This window comes from Coregonus lavaretus, assembly GCF_964263955.1.
Source record: "Coregonus lavaretus genome assembly, chromosome: 9".
NCBI lineage: Eukaryota > Metazoa > Chordata > Actinopteri > Salmoniformes > Salmonidae > Coregonus > Coregonus lavaretus.
This window is the reverse complement of record NC_139996.1, coordinates 54,774,062-54,791,984: the sequence shown is the minus strand read 5'-3', so window position 1 is coordinate 54,791,984 and position 17,923 is coordinate 54,774,062. Positions and strand designations below refer to the sequence as shown.

The window sequence follows — 17,923 nt, the reverse complement described above, 5'->3', positions numbered from 1 at the left end:
GCAAATGCCAAACGTCCTGCACGGTGTTGGGCTGTAAGCACAACCCCCACCTGTGGACGTCGGGCCCTCATACCACCCTCATGGAGTCTGTTTCTGACCGTTTGAGCAGACACATGCACATTTGTGGCCTGCTGGAGGTCATTTTGCAGGGCTCTGGCAGTGCTCCTCCTGCTCCTCCTTGCACAAAGGCGGAGGTAGCGGTCCTGCTGCTGGGTTGTTGGCCTCCTCCACGTCTCCTGATGTACTGGCCTGTCTCCTGGTAGCGCCTCCATGCTCTGGACACTACGCTGACAGACACAGCAAACCTTCTTGCCACAGCTCGCATTGATGTGCCATCCTGGATGAGCTGCACTACCTGAGCCACTTGTGTGAGTGGTAGACTCCGTCTCATGCTACCACTAGAGTGAAAGCACCGCCAGCATTCAAAAGTGACCAAAACATCAGCCAGGAAGCATAGGAACTGAGAAGTGGTCTGTGGTCACCACCTGCAGAACCACTTCTTTATTGGGGGTGTCTTGCTAATTGCCTAAAATGTCCACCTGTTGTCTATTCCATTTGCACAACAGCATGTGAAATGTATTGTCAATCAGTGTTGCTTCCTAAGTGGACAGTTTGATTTCACAGAAGTGTGATTGACTTGGAGTTACATTGTGTTGTTTAAGTGTTCCCTTTATTTTTTTGAGCAGTGTACATGGACTGGAATTCATGGTTTGCATTGAAATATGATCATTATTTGACCAATGAGGTCAAAGACCAGGCAAGTTAAGGTCAGGGCCCAGGCACGCTGAGTATATGTGGCATGCTAGCTAAAAGGTCTACAGGGTTGCATCTCAATCTACACGGCCTCCTCTCCTTTCACCACACCCATCTGAGAGACCTGGATCGACAAAAACAATATAGCAAACTGCATTACGCCTATGAGGGCATGTGTGCTTTTCCCTATCATGTCCTTTCTGATCAGTGCACATGACAGAGGCGATCAGGTAAGAAAGCCAAGGTGAGTTAGACAACCACCCCCAGGGGATTAGTACATTCAGGTGAAGGCATTCAGCCAGGCAGGCAGTAGGGCAGTGCCGTTGGTTGTGACCCGGGGGAAGAAGTTGCTGTGGGCTCTAATCTCCCAGGCCAGCTGGGCCTCGCTGACCATGGCAAATCCCGTTAATGACCGTCAGATTGTCAGTACAGACAACCCCCGCCCAGCTATTCCTGTTAACTCCTTCCTAAGTAACGCCCGCACACATACTACACACACAAACAAGCACGCAAACACACTTCCTCCGTCTGAAGACTCCCCAATGCTGCCAAATTCCTCTGCTCGCAAAACTCACTGAAATGGCTTAAGATCATGCAAAGGCTCAAAAAGGTTCTTAAAGTTATCTTACTTATACTTTAGTAAATTTTGGGACTCTAATGTATGTTTATGACTAGTACCAAAGCGGGGGGGGGGGGAGAAATAGAAACAGTCCTCTGCTCTCCAAAGCATCCATTAGTCAATACCTAGCTTTTTCCTACATTATATCTATGCCTGGCAATCTTAGATGTATTCTCAATCAGCCGCTTTGCTGAAGTGCTGGCCATCTCTTTCATAAAAGTCAGATTTCTACTAGGCTTCACAGCATCTAAAGCATCTTTACGCTACATAACTTAGTAAGAGTTCAGCACGTCTTACTGTACAATATATATTTTGACATTTCAAAAGTGCTCAAGAATGGAACAGTTAAACCTAAAAAATAAAGGAGGAACCTAATAGTCTATGTGCTGACTGTGCTACATGCCAGCTGGGCTGAAGGTGACTGGCTGTTGGAGGTGGAAGTGATTCATTTCACACAAGCGGTCGTGACTAAGTGAATGTGTTTTGTAGTGTGCTGCATGAATATATAAGACGTCATGGGAGAGACATTGTGCGTGCGTAACCGAATGGCTGACCTTTTAGTGTTGTACGTTGTATCCTGGGGTGTCTCCTCCAACAGAGTGACATAGACCAACACGCAGGTGAGAATGAAAAGCACAGTGACTGTATGTGCTCTCCTGCAATTAGAGAGAGAGAGAGAGAGAGGGTGGGGAGAGAGAATGGCAATAATGACAGTGTGGCAAGAAGAATCAGCAACATTCATTGGCTGGACATGAGCAGAAGTCACAAAGTATGTGTGTAAGAGAGAGTTGAGCTTCTTGGGCGACTTCAGTTCAATGACAACAGACAGTTAATCTGCACTTTGCCATGCATGTGCTGATACTGGGCTGTTATAACGTTCCTCCATACAGCATCCTAGTTTGAGTACAGTTATGAGATTTCCCTTTTCTCCACAGTTCAGAGTGCTACATATGAACAGGCCACATTGCATGTTTTAAGTTTCAAGCACGTACCTACCACACAATGTATCTACAGACACTGTTTAACCATAAAAGACTGGTAGGGGCAGGGAAGAGAAGAAAAACATTGAGTGAATGATAGGTTGGAGGATGTTCAAAAGGGTAAATTGTGTGAGAGAGCGATAGGGGAAGGAGGGAGAAGGGTGGAAGAAAGGGATCGCGGCGGTCACAGAATCCCTCTGAGGTACGATGCCTGTCTGCCAGCATTCTTGAGAGAGAGGGAGTGAGCTTAGGGCTGGGCAATATATCAAATTCATTCAATTAATTTGAACGTATGTTTTAGTGCGATATTCCAAATGGAAGTTGATTTTTTATATGAGCGTTTATGTCTGCTTTTGTCTTTTTGGTCTCGTCTCTGTGCTGTGCTGTGTGCACCTTCCCATTTATACCAGAGATCTGTATACACAGTGCTTTCAGAAAGTGTTCACACCCCTCGACTTTTTCCACATTTTGTTGTATTACAGTCTGAATTTAAAATTGATTAAATTGAGATTGTGTGTCACTGATCTACATACAATACCCCAGAATGTCAAAGTGGATATATATATATATTTTTTTACAAATTAATAAAAAATGAAAAGCTGAAATATCTTGAGTCAATAAGTATTCAACCCTTTTGTTATGGCAAGCCTAAATAAGTTCAGGAGTAAAGAAAGTCACATAATAAGTTGCATGGACTCACTCGGTGTGCAATAATAGTGTTTAACATGATTTTTGAATGACTACCTCATCTCTGTACCTCACACACACAATTATCTGTAAGGTCCCTCAGTCGAGCAGTGAATTTCAAGCACAGATTCAACCACAAAGACCAGGGTTTTTTTCCAATGGTTCACAAGGGGCACCTATTGGTAGATGGGTAAAAAAAGAAAAAAACTGACATTGAATATCCCTTTGAGCATGGTGCAGTTAATAATTACACTTTGGATGGTGTATCAATACACCCAGTCACTACAAAGATACAGGCGCCCTTCCTAACTCAGTTTCCAGAGAGGAAGGAAACCGCTCAGGGATTTCACCATGAGGCCAATGGTGATTTTAAAACAGTTACAGAGTTTATTGGCTGTGATAGGATAAAACTGAGGATGGATCAACAACATTGTAGTTACTCCACAATACTAACATAAATGACAGAGTGAAAATACGGAAGCCTGTACAGAATAAACATTTAAATAAAAACCATGCATCCTGTTTGCAATAAGGCAATGCTGCAAACATTTTGGCAAAGAAATTCACTTTTTGTCCTGAATACAAAGCGTTATGCTTTGGGCAAACCCAACAACACACCACGGAGCACCACTCGTCATATTTTCAAGCATGGTGGTGGTTGCATCATGTTTTGGGTATGCTTGTCATCGGCAAGGACTAGGGAGTTTTTTAGGATAAAAATAAACGGAATATTTAAATCCTAGAGTAAAACAGAAATAAAAATCCTAGAGTAAAACGTGGTTCAGTCTGCTTACCAACAGACACTGGGAGAGAAATTCACCTTTCAGCAGGACAACTACCTAAAACATAAGGCCAAATCTACACTGGAGTTGCTTACCAAGATGACATTGAATGTTCCTGAGTAGCCTAGTTACAGTTTTGACTTAAATTGTCTTGAAAATCTATGGCAAGAACTGTTTAGCAATGATAACAACCAACTTGACAGAGATTGAATATCTTTTTTAAAGAATAAATGGGCAAATATTGTACAATCCAGGTGTGCAAAGCTCTTAAGAGACATTTACCCAGAACGACTCGCAGCTGTAATCGCTGTCAAAGGTGATTCTAACATGTATTGACTCAAGGGTTGAATACTTATCTAATCAAGATACATTAGTATTTACTTTTTCATACATAAAATACAATATTTCTTCCACTTTGACAGAATATTGAGTGGATCGTTGACAAAAAAGACAATTAAATCAATTTTAATCCCACTTTGTAACAAAACAAAATGTGGAAAAAGTAAAGGGGTGTGAATACTTTCTGAAGGCACTTTATAATGACGAGATGCTCATGTCTCCGCCCTAACAATGGGAGTCGTTGTCCCATAGGCGGAAAGGCAGGCGACAAGCTTAGGTCCAAAATAAGCCCATAGAAACGCATTGGGGTTATTTTGGACCGATTTTGGCAAGAGTGAAACCTCGCTTCGCCTCTTCCTCTGTTTACACACACACACACACACCAAGCCACGCCCCCTGCCACTCAAAACAAAAAAAGATGAGATCACTTCTTCCTCTCTGACAAGTGGTTTCAACTCACTATTTGCATTTGAGGTTTGGTCCAACAGAATCGGTCATATGGACACCGAATCACATTGAGACATTATTTTACTCTAATAGAGGAGAAGTTAGGTTATCATGAGAAAGGTTCTCATGATACCCTTTTTGTCTCAACTCCTCAAATTGCGAGCAGAGCAGACACTACTAAAATGGGAGTATCAATTAACATTGATTCTGGAAAATGAATGCTCAATGTCTCGCACGGCATTGCAGTACCACTAGCAGCATTTTAGCCAAAGACTGTTATACTAGCGGTCTAGTCGGTTTTATAAATGTGCAATAAGCAAAAAAGGAATTGCCAACTTGTTCTCATTCTGAGAAATAAGGTAGGCCACTTGATTTCAAATCTGAACAAAGTGGACAGGCTAGCATGCTGTTCAAACAGTTGGAGACGGACAGAAGGGTGTGTTCATAACAATTCAACTGTTCTGCCTTGTTAGCTATCAAATAGATCTAAGTTGGCTAAACTTGAAATATAAAAGATTAGCTAGCTACTTGTGCTTGAGATTGTTTTTGAGATCTGTGTCAATTTTCAATAATGCCTGCTGCAATAAGTTAGTCATTATTAATGAATGTGCATTATGCATGGTTCTGATTACATTTGTACCAAAATTAGCATTTTCATAGACTTGAAAGCCAGTTCAGTGATTATTGCAAAAAAGCAGGTTAAACTATTTCGATAAAATATTGTAATTATTAGTGGGTCTTATGGTTGTGGAAGACATATTTAGCCTAGGAATAACTTCACAAGCCCTGAATTCATTAGATTATTGCTGACTGTTTGAAATGCAGTTTATTTGACCTTCAATTGTACAACAAAGCTTATTTCAAGAAAACATGAAAAAATTAATATAGCCTCAACCCCACTTAGAGCTTCTGTCCCATGCATGGCAGCTACTTGGATCTGTGGTCCTCAAAGTTTGTATGTGTAGGCCTACAGGCCTACAGAGGTGTCGGTCTTAAAACCAGACAGGCGATCGTGGGTTGCCACTACCATTTACAGGATGCAGATATCTGCACTCCCTCCACTGCCCCCCGAAGCATCTGTCCCGGCTTAAAGGGATACTTCTGGATTGTGACAATGAGACAATGTTATGTTCTAGCAAGCATGTTCTGACAGTATCATTTAAAAAATGCTGGTAGGTGAGCAGCAACAAGCATTAGGCCAACATTTGAAGATTATGTTGAGATTTGACTGCGATACATTGCACCATGACACTTTAGCTTGTGATAATGTGCTTCTTGGTCCTAGCCCATGTGAGCTTTTGTGAACAGAGATGTTTGACAGGCTATATCCCCACCCCTGCCTCGTCAGCAGAAAGCACTTCGAGATCATTAAAGTCATTTAAAGAGTTACTTTGGGATTTTTGTCAATGAGGCCCTTTATCTACTTCCCCAGAGTCAGATGAACTTGTGGATACCATCTGTATGTCTCTTCATGCAGATTGAAGGAAGTTACTAACTAGCACTAGTGCAATTGCTAACTAGCGCAACGACTGGAAGTCTACGGGTAACGCTAATTTGCATTGGCTTGTGAAACTACCTGCAACTTCCTTCATACTGGACACAGACACATAACAATATCCACAAGTTCATCTGACTCTGGGGAAGTAGATATACGGCCTCATTGCCAAAATCCCGAAGTAACCCTTTAAATGACTTTAATGATCTCTAAGTGCTTTCTGCTGACGAGGCAGGGGTGGGGATATAGCCTGTCAAACAGCTCTCAGTTCACAAAAGCTCACATGGGCTAGGACCAAGAAGCACATTATCGCAAGCTAAAGTGTCATGGTGCAATGTATCGCAGTCAAATCTCAACATAAGCTTCAAATGTTGGCCTAATGCTTGTTGCTGCTCACCTACCAGCATTTTTGAAATGATACTGTCAGAACATGCTTGCTAGAACATAACATATTCAATGTCTCTCTCCTTCTTCTACTTGGAAGATTTGTCAATTTAGACTACATCATGATCATTTCAAATTTGACAGGCAAAGGTCTCCATAAAAATCATAACACTTAATAATAATGCTCATTTAGGCTTCAATAAATAATCCTCAACAGCATTTTCAGGTGTGAATGTCTGTGAGCCCTTTTTATGGATCAGAAATTAAACAAATTATACTGACATTAGGGCTGGGGGGTATGGCCAAAATATTTTTCTCATTGTTGACGGTATGAGACAGTATTTTATGTTTTTGAATAATAAAATTCTAAATATGCTTCATGAGTAGTGCATGACCCTATGTTGGGAACAAATACATTCTAAGTGGTTTTAAAATCAATCTCTCTCTCTCTCTCTCTCTCTCTCTAAGTGGTTTTAAAATCAACCCCCCCCCCCAAAAAAAAGTCAGCATTTTCACCAATTTCTGCATTTCCTTCACCCATGTTATCCTTTCCACACTGTACCACATTTGTTTAGTCTTTGTATGCCTCTATTTTGTGAAAAAGTCACTTTTCCTTAATCAAAATAATAATTATCCTCTAGGACCATGTGTTTTCAATGGCAGTTCTTACTTTCGCCACAAGGGAAAGGGTGCCAATTTTGCTTTTGGCACCAGCACTGCCGCACAGGCAAGATTCATGGCAAAAAAGTACATTTGCACACCAGAAGCTCTTGCTAGAAAAATGTGCAGTTCTCAACGGTAAGCAGACTCTTACTGCCGGTAAGAACGGATGATTGCCATAAAGACTTTCATCACTCAGTTATTACATTCATACAACATTTAACAAACCAAACATTGAAATACAGTTACGTAAGGTAAAGTAAAAGTCCAAAACCGGTCCATGCATCAATACCGGTATATAGTAAAACACGGTTTACAGCCCAGTACTAACTGACGTGATAAGACACTCCTATATCTGGGGAATAAACATTTATGTAGGGTGTCCAATCAAAAACACATATTTTGACCAATGTGTAAAATACTATGTTAATTGTGTAGATACTCCTTTACGAAAACCAATGGTCCAAACCTCAAGTCTCCATCATAGTCCATTCAAAAGTTATTGGAGATTTTACACTTGTAGGATGGCCAGAATTAGGGTGACTAAATCAATAGGCTCTACGCACGCATCACTTCCGCATTGGCATAAGGATGTTTGGGCATTTCCTGTTACCGGAAAAAAAACATTAGCCAGTGACAGTAGACCGTTATGATGGCAGAGATGAAGTTTACAAGGTGTTTGCTGGAGTTGCCTAAAGTATCTGTTAATGATATACGGAGGGTCGTCCGGACATCCAGTACGACACCACGTAGCAAACTGGATAAAGGCTTCAAATTTTACGTTTCTTCTTTTCTTTGCAACTTTGAAGGTAATATGCTAACGCTAGCTAGCCTGAGCTAGAAGCCTTGCTTTGGTGTTTTAAGTCATGACTCCGTCCTGCCTCAGGTTAATCATGCTTTAAATAAAGTTTAATCATGTGTATATACCTCTCACTTCATGTGTATCAGGTAAAAACGGGGCTACAAATGAGATCTCTGTGAGAGCCCACTGCTACCGCTCAATGAAGAAACTAAAGCCACCACACCAGCTGAGAGTAGGACTAGATTAAGTGACACGTTCAAAGTTCTGTTGAACTTGTTCAAGGTTCCGTTCAACACGTTTTACTCGTTTAATGTTACCACAGCTTTGATTGCCATTGCTAAGAGAACACTTTAGAACTTTAGTGGTTTTCACGATAGCTGAACAGTGGTAGCCTAATACAGACCAGGGTAGCTGAGTGGGAATTGCCATGCTTTGTTGTTGGGTCTGTTGTAAACAAATTGGAGTTTGGTTTGAAATGTAAACAATAATGAGATTACTACTTTTTCCTGACTTGATGACTGCAATGACAGTAACATATTCCACTCAGCTATTCTTCAAACTGCTGATGTTCTACTCAAAACTGTCCTGTCATCTTTACTTCTTTCTTTATAAACATATGGCCCAACTTCCTTGCTTTTGTACTTGATGTTTCTACTTTTCAAGAGGAATTAGGAGCAAAACCTTCACTCTACTGTTGTTATTGGTACTAGGCTACAATGTTGCACCACTCACCTACTGCTCTGCCAATACTGTTTGAAGGTAGGTAAATGGCACAAGACAATAGGTAAGTGGTGGGAAACAGTATAGCCATGTGGTGCAAGACAGTAGGAAAGTGATGCAGAAAGCACAAAAGTGACACGAGACAGTAGATAAGTTGCTTACACCAGTAAAAAGTAGAAAGAACAAGTTTTGCTCCTACTCCTGCTGCTGTAGACCCTCGTCTTTCAAAACCCATAAAATTATGCTTCTGTGTATTTCAGATGACATTGCGTGATTCACAGCCAGTTGTGCTTGTTAAAAGCTACTGTTCCTGTGTGGCTGGGTGTGGGATATGCAAACATTTGGTTGCATTACTATATCAGACTGCCCATTACTCTGAATGTGGCATGTCTGTCGTCCCTCCTGTACTTTCGTGCACTGAAACAGAGCAGAAGTGGCATAAACCACGAACAATGGTTTGTATCATTTCAATACCAGACAGTTGTGTCACATGCATACTAGCATCTCTCCGTCGGAGGCTCTATCACATCTTCACTTAGAAAGTGTCGGCTGCAGACTCATGTGTTTGTTGTAAGAAAGTTGACTCGTTGAAAGTTAATCACCCACCGTTTATGTAATTCACTGTCTTTGGGAAAAGTAAAAAAACGAACAGAAGAATTGCATCTGGCAGACACTGTACATTGCGGCACACAGCAGTGATGGCTGGAAGAGCTGTCATCCCGTTTTTGAAAGGACACTTTCGTACGTTTACACTTTCGTACGTTTACACGTCATCGTGTTATAAGTCAAGACGAAGTATTACAAGTAAAAACATTAACATAAACATTAAGATAAACAACAACAACAACGAAAATTAACCGTTTCGGATGTTTTTGACGACAAGCATTCAATGCTAGCATACGGTAGCACAGCATTCTACGATAACCGGAAGTTTACATCCATCCTGAGATTTAACCGGAAATACGTCATGCTCGCCTGTGCATATCACCTATGGAGGCCAGAGAAAAAAGTGGACAAAAATCCTGAAAATTGCATCGCTTCAGCTAGGCTGGATTCTGTGCAAGAATTAAGGCTACCTGACAGGCTCACTTTCCCGTTGAACTCGTCATCTTTCTTCTCAAATCCGCAAGACATAAATCAAAAGAGGTAAGATGGATATCGATTTTCAGATATGACATGTAGTATCTCTTTTAGCATACGCTTTTCATATTTACTCAAAATTCCTGTTAATTTTAGAAGTTTTCTAACAAAAACAAACATATCTCTGTAAAATGTCAACAGAGCATTGAGAGTATACAAAGCTTTTTATTTTCAAAGCATTTTACATTTAATTTTACTTTTTGCGTCCCGCGGAAACAACTTTGAAGACGACAACTACGAAATGTAAAATCCTCTAAAGTTGTTACGAGAAACCTGCACCTCTATTATCAACAGAGTTCAATGTTTATTATCGGCTGTATTAGGTTACGAAATCCGACTTTTTGGATATAATGTTAATGATATGTTAGAGAAAGACCCCACTGAACGATTCAGAACATGAATAATCATATTTGTCTTGGTAAAATGTATTTTATAACATAAGGAAGTGAAATTTCAACACCAAAGCGCATTTTCTCTTGGCAGAGTGGGAGGACACCCTAATTTATGTCAATAATGATCACTCGTATGCAGATAATGAGATATGATCTAGCTAGTAATAGCCAGACAGTGAATTGACGGTCAATGCGATGAGGCTACTATTCAGGTAATATTTTTGAGTTGATAATATATTGCTGGACAGGATTCCCCAACTGGCGGCATGCAAAGCGAAATTGGGACACAGAAGATTTGATTTGTCCCCCTAAGTTCTGAGCAAAATATATATAATTGTTTTTATTCAGTGAATTCAGATGAAAGCTATTATCCCTTATCGATGTCAATTGTTAAATCCACTTCAATCAGTGTAGATGAAGGGGAGGAGACATGGATTGTGTATGTGTGCCATTCAGAGGGTGAATGGGCAAGACAAAAGATTTAAGTGCCTTTGAATGGGGCATAGTAGTAGGTGCCAGGCACACCGGTTTGTGTCAAGAACTGCATAGCTGCTGGGGTTCACACTTAACAGTTTCCCGTGTGTATCAACAATAGTCCACCACCCAAAGGCCATCCAGCCAACTTGACAACTGTGGGAAGCATTGGAGTCAACATGGGCCAGCATCCCTGTGGAACGCTTTTGACACCTTGTAGACTCCATGCCCCGATGAATTGAGGCTGGTCTGGGGGAAAAAGGGGCAACTCAAAATTACGAAGGCGTTTCTAATGGTTTGGTATACTCAGTGTATATACACACACACTGTATACACACACAACCCACAGACATTCACATACATTACACACACACACAAACCAACACAACAAATACACACACATACAGTGTCTTCAGAAAGTATTCCTACCCCTTGACTTTTACCAGTGTTGTGTTGCAGCCTCAATTTAAAATTGATTAAATTTAGATTTTTTGGGGTCACTGGCCTACACAGAATACACCATAAGGTCAAAGTGAAATTATGTTTTCAGAAATGTTGACAAATTAATCACAAATGCGAAGCTGAAATGTCTCGATTCAATAAGTATTCAACCTCTATGTTATGGCAAACCTAAAGTTCAGGAGTAAAAATGTGCTTAACAAGTCGCACAATAAGTTGCATGGACTCACTCTCTGTGCAATAATAGTGTTTAACATGATTTTTGAATGACTACCTCTGTACCAAACACATACAATTATCTGGAACGTCCCTCAGTCGAGCAGTGAATTTCAAACACAGATTCAACCACAAAGACCAGGGAGGTTTTTCAAAGTATCGCAAAGAAGGGCACCTATTGATGGATGCATCAACATTGTAGTTACTACACAATACTAACCTAATTGACAGAGTGAAAAGGAGGAAGCATGTACAGAACACAAATCCTGTTTGCAACAAGGCACTAAAGTAATACTGCAAAACACGTGGCAATGCAATAAACTTGTTGTCCTGAATACAAAGTATGTTTGGGGCAAATCCAACACAACGCATTACTGAGTACCACTCTCCATATTTTCAAGCATAATGGTGGCTGCATCATGTTATGGCTATGCTTCTAATCGTTAAGGACTGGGGAGTTTTGTAGGAAAAGAAAAAAGAAACAGAATGGAGCTAAGCACCGGCAACATCCTAGAGGGAAAACCTGGTTCAGTCTGCTTTCCACCAGACACTGGGAGATGAATTTACCTTTAAGCAGGATAATCACCTAAAACACAAGGCCAAATCCACACTGGAGTTGCTTACCAAGAAGACAGCGAATGTTCCTGAGCGGCCGAGTTACAGTTTAGACTTAAATGCACTTGAAAATCTATGGCAAGACCTGAAAATGGTTGCCTAGCAATGATCAACAACCAATTTGACAGAGCTTAAGGAATTTAGAAAATAATAAATGGGCAAATGTTGCACAATCCAGGTGTAGAAAGCTCTTAGAGACTTACCCAGAAAGACACAGCTGTGATCGCTGCCAAAGGTGCTTCTACAAAGTATTGACTCAGGGGTTTGAATACTTATGTAAATGAGATATTTCAGTAATTCATTTTCAATACATTTGCTAAAATGTCTAAAAACAAATCTTCACTTTGTCCTTATGGGGTATTGTTTGCAGATGGGTGAGATTTTTATTTTATTTTATCAATTTTGAATTCAGGCTGTAACAACAAAATGTGGTATAAGTCAAGGGGTATAAATACTTTCTGAATACACACTTTTACACTCATATGCTGCTGCAACTCCGTTCTTCATTTTACTCTTATCTATCGTGATACCTAGTCACTTTACCCTGCCTTCACGTACATATCTACCTCAAATACCTCATACCCCAGCACAATGATCTGGTACTGGTACTCCCTTTATATACAGTTGAAGTCGGAAGTTTACATACACTTAGGTTGGAGTCTTAGGTAAAACTCCTTTTTTAACCACTCCACAAATTTCTTGTTAACAAACTATAGTTTTGGCAAGTCGGTTAAGACATCTACTTTCTGCATGACAAGTAATTTTTCCAACAATTGTTGACAGACAGATTATTTCACTGTATCACAATTCCAGTGGGTCAGAAGTGTACATACACTAAGCTGACTGTGCCTTTAAACAGCTAGGAAAATTCCAGAAAACGATGTCATGGCTTTAGAAGCTTCTGATAGGCTAATTGACATCATTTGAGTCAAATGGAGGTGTACCTGTGGATTTATTTCAAGGCCTACCTTCAAACTCCGTACCTCTTTGCTTGACATCATGGGAAGATCAAAAGAAATCAGCCAAGACCTCAGAGAAAAAATTGTAGACCTCCACATGTCTGGTTCATCCTTGGGAGCAATTTCCAAACGCCTGAAGGTACCACGTTCATCTATACAAACAATAGTACACAAGTATAAACACCATGGACCACACAGCCGTCACACCGCTCAGGAAGGAGACGCGTTCTGTCTCCTAGAGATTAACGTACTTTGGTGCGAAAAGTGCAAATCAATCCCAGAACAGCAGCAAAGAACCTTGTGAAGATGCTGGAGGAAACAGGTACAAAGGTATCTATATCCACAGTAAAACGAGTCCTATATCGACATAACCTGAAAGGCCGCTCAGCAAGGAAGAAGCCACTGCTCCAAAACCGACATAAAAAAGCCAGACTACGGTTTGCAACTGCACATGGAGACAAAGATCGTACTTTTTGGAGAAATGTCCTCTGGTCTGATGAAACAAAACTGTTTGGCCATAATGACCATCGTTATGTTTGGAGGAAAAAGAGGGTCGCTTGCAAGCCGAAGAACACCATCCCAACCGAGAAGCACGGGGGTGGCAGCATCATGCTGTGGGGGTGCTTTGCTGCAGGAGGGACTGGTGCACTTCACAAAATAGATGGCATCATGAGGAAGGAAAATTATGTGGATATATTGAAGCAACATCTCAAGACATCAGTCAGGAAGTTAAAGCTTGGTCGCAAATGGGTCTTCCAAATGGACAATGACCCCAAGCATACTTCCAAAGTAGTGGCAAAATGGCTTAAGGACAACAAAGTCAAGGTATTGGAGTAACCATCACAAAGCCCTGACCTCAATCCTATAGAAAATGTGTGGGCAGAACTGAAAAAGCATGTGCGAGCAAGGAGGCCTACAAACCTGACTCAGTTACACCAGCTCTGTCATGAGGAATGGGCCAAAATTCACCCAATTTTTTGTGGGAAGCTTGTGGAAGGCTACCCAAAACGATTGACCAAAGTTAAACAATTTAAAGGCAATGCTACCAAATACTAATTGAGTGTATGTAAACTTCTGACCCACTGGGAATGTGATGAAAGAAATAAAAGCTTAAATAAATAATTCTCTCTACTATTATTCTGACATTTCACATTCTTAAAATAAAGTGGTGATCCTAACTGACCTAAGACAGGGAATCTGTCAGGAATTGTGCCATAAATCTGCCATAAATGTCAGGAATTGTGAAAAACTGAGTTTAAATGTATTTGGCTAAGGTGTATGTAAACTTCAGACTTCAACTGTAGCACCATCTTGTGTACTTTATTCCTCGTTACCATTTTATTTTATTATTATTTGTTGTACTCTGCATCGTTGGGAAGGGTTCATAAGCAAGCATTTCACAGTTAAGTCTATACCCATTGTATTCGGCGCATGTGACAAATACACTTTTATTTTAGATTTGATCCGAATCGCATCTGTGAAAGAGCTATTAATTTGGCTCTCTGATTTGCATACCGCTACTAATGCTTTTTGAGCTCCAGACAACGATTATCTGGAGATTAGTTATACTGCAGGAACAATAGGTTGTGAGGAGAGAGCATCATTCTGGTCCATGCTCATTTTTGCAATGTGTTAAAAAGAAATTAATTTAATCTAATTTTGTCAGGTAAAAAACTTAATTGAACTCACATTTTACGATCTGAGATAATGGTAGATAACTTTTTAGGCGTTACATTATATGTTTTTTTTCATGGGTTTTCATACAATTTTTAGCACTACTGAACGGAGAGCCATTTGGGAGCCAAAGGAACATCTCTTTTAGGTTAACAGAACCAAAAGATCTGTATCACCAAAAAGACTCAGAATGCCCATCACAAATACATGGGGGCATGAAAAGCCTGTCTGAGCTTGCATTCCAGTGGCATGTGACAAATTTACAATTAACCTTGAATTCATAGCCCACATAAAAAGCAGAGCTGTTTCATATCTGTAGCCAACTGTGACAGCCTTCAGTTTGGGAGAATAAAATGACCTGCCATTGGGCAGCAGCACTCACCAGAAAAAGGTGTTGGTTCCGTCGTCGAATACTTCAGACTCCGTGTTTCGTCTAGAAAGGTTGTCTCGGGAGACTTGTTTAGCAGATTTGGGTTTGGTTGGAGTCGCCAGGGTCACTGCATGGTGGGGCGCACCGGACACTGAAGGGTCGGATGAGCCATTATTGACCTGCTCCTCCGCAGCATTGGCAGGTCTGCCAGTGACAAGAGCCATGCCGCTCCTTTTCGAGTCGGGCTTGGTCATTGCTTTCTGAATCCCTAGGTCGAGTAGATAGCTATATCCTGAGAATATATTCTGTTATTTCACTGCGTGTCATCCAAAACTGCCCCATCCAAGTCTGTCAGCATCTGAAGCGGGTTGAGATAGTAAAGCACACTGTTAATTGAAAATAAAATGTCAAAATACTAACTTTGGAATAAGTTTGGCATGATCTGTACCAGTGGGTGACTGGGTAGGTGCAATTGTTGCAATCCAGTCAAGTCTGTGGTATCTGCTAGTATGATAGCAGATACCATAGACTTCGAGTCATTGCGCTAACGCTAGTTAGCATTGGCTCGCAAAACTACCACTAAGTTCCTTCATACTGTACGTAGAGACATAAAAATGGTATCCGCAAGTTCATCTGACTCTGGGGAAGTAGATGAAGGGGCCTCGTTGCCAAAATCCCAAAGTATCCCTTTAAATAGGTACTAGAAATACATCAAAACACAACAATGCTGAAGACCCCTGCCAACTAATAACACTTATATTTAGTTTTTGAGAAATTATTTGCCTTGTGTATGTTTAAGAAACATTGCCCTGTGCCTTAAAGGGATACTTCAGGATTTTGGCAATGAGACTCTTAATCTACTTCACCAGTCAGAAGAACTCGTGTGATACCATTTTTATTTCTCTGCATGCAGTTTGAAGGAAGTTGCTAACTAGCACAATTGCTAATTAGCGATAGCGCGATGACTGGAAGTCTATGGGTATACCCATAGACTTCCAACCATTGCGCTACCGCTAGTTAACATTGGTTCATGAAACTACCTATAAAAATGGTATCCACGAGTTCATCTGACTCTTGGGGAGTAGACAAATGGCCTCATTACCAAAATCCAGAAGTATCCCTTTAATTCTGTTACCAAAAACCCACATATCTTTAAGATATTTTCTAATTTCCCTCCCTCATGCAGGGAAGATAATGAAAGTTCACACAACTAACAAGTAAAGGTAGACTAAGACCTTCCAATTAGTTCATGTTTTTACTGATATCTATGTGGTTTATGAATTATGAAGTGATTAACTCGAAATTCTGTTACCAAATTGGTAACAGAATTGCCAAAAAATCTGTAACAGAATGACTGCAATTGAATTGGCTACAATGGGAAATCATAGTAGTCACAAATAGAGAGAAAAGTTTGACCCGTTCCGAAATTAAATTTGGCTTTCCCATCTGGACCCGATATACATAAATTAACCTCCCCTGTTGTAATGGTGAGAGTATAGTATGTAATCTAACTGTGATTCATGATCAAGGACTAGGGTAGTAGGGACGTCCAAATGACCCCGGATAGCACTGGCCCTTCATGAATGACAGGTTAGAACACAGTGATACCGCGAGCTTTTTTCTTTAGTTGACCTTGTAAATGTCCGGCCCAGACAGTTCGTGCCAACGTGATAAGAGAATTTGACACAATGTATACATTTAAATCAACGCGGTGACTTGCTACAAATATTACAGTGTGTCAACGATTATGCTATAATAATGTTGTTGTATTGATACATTGTTACAAAAATAACATCTCCGTAGCTAGCTAGCCAGTTTCTGCCCACCACAAATCTAAGAAATGTACCAGTTATTCCAGCTGTTCATACCCCGCAAATGGTATGTCACTGCAAAGAAGATAGCTAAATACATCAGTTCAATGTCAGACTGTGGCTAACTGGCTAGTTGCATAAATGATAGTCATTATGCAATTTGCAAACCACTGATGATAGCCTATAAAGCTAGACCCTGTGTCTACATCTCTCCAAGCTAGCTAGCTAGCGTTAGCTAATCCAACCTGGACACGGACACATGGGCATTCCGTCTAGCAATCTGGAGGGATGACTCGCACAAAAGAAAACGCGTCAAATTCGCATATAATTGGCTTGTGAATGACGGGTTTATCACATAAGGCGACTCCCCTCTCAGGTGGTGCTACACAAATAATTTTCTCTCCACGTAGCTTCCAGTTCGTGGAAAAGCTACTGTTGCCACCTACCTGTAACGTTGCCTCGAAAATAATTTCAGGAGATGCGAACGAACATGTTGTTGTGGCCGCTTTTGTCGTCACTTCCTTCTGGATCAGCATACACATAATCCCATTGCGTCACCAAATTTGGGGTTTTCGTCATTTATTTTACTCAAAGATAACTGTGCCACTGCACTGTCAAAAGATTGTCTATAGAATATTTATAGTGAATAAGAATATCTATATTACTGACTAGAAAATCAATATCTATATAGATCTATATCTGTATAAGTAGGATATAAAGACTATAAAATATATATTATATAGCTCATAGCTTCACCAATACTCTTTTTAGGTGATTAATCATTTCAGGTTCACACATCTCCCCCATGGTTTGTCTTTTGAACATTTGAAGAGTGTTCAGATGTATTTTGGAGAAAAGGCACGTTACAATTAATGCAGCATAGATCTGTCTTTATTTATTGTGAATACAATTAAGGGAAGGCAACAATACAACTGAATAGCCTAAAGTTATTTGAACTTAGCCTATAGGCTAGAACAGATGAACAGATGAAGCGCCTCAAAATCAGTCTGTCTTCTTTTATACTTAGTCACTCCACCACTGTCAGAACATGTCTTGGACTAAAGTGTTAAAAACTTTTCTCAAAGTGATAGATCTTGTCATGATTTACCTTTGTTTGAAGGTGTAGATTGCACCAAGGTAATCAG

The 17,923-nt window shown here is 40.4% G+C and overlaps 1 protein-coding gene across 1 annotated transcript in view; it reads right to left on the bottom strand.

The window, feature by feature from the left end:
• The window catches only part of ptdss2 (phosphatidylserine synthase 2), a 40,816-nt gene extending 23,536 nt beyond the window's left edge, over window positions 1–17,280 (bottom strand). The window contains exons 1-3 of the mRNA XM_084169134.1: window positions 17,225–17,280; window positions 14,980–15,325; window positions 1,927–2,028 (exon numbers count right to left, since the gene is read on the bottom strand). Coding sequence (XP_084025260.1) covers window positions 1,927–2,028; window positions 14,980–15,221 — 344 coding nt within the window. The 5' untranslated portion in view covers window positions 15,222–15,325; window positions 17,225–17,280. The remainder of the gene's footprint in view (window positions 1–1,926; window positions 2,029–14,979; window positions 15,326–17,224) is intronic.
• Window positions 17,281–17,923: the final 643 nt, after the last annotated feature.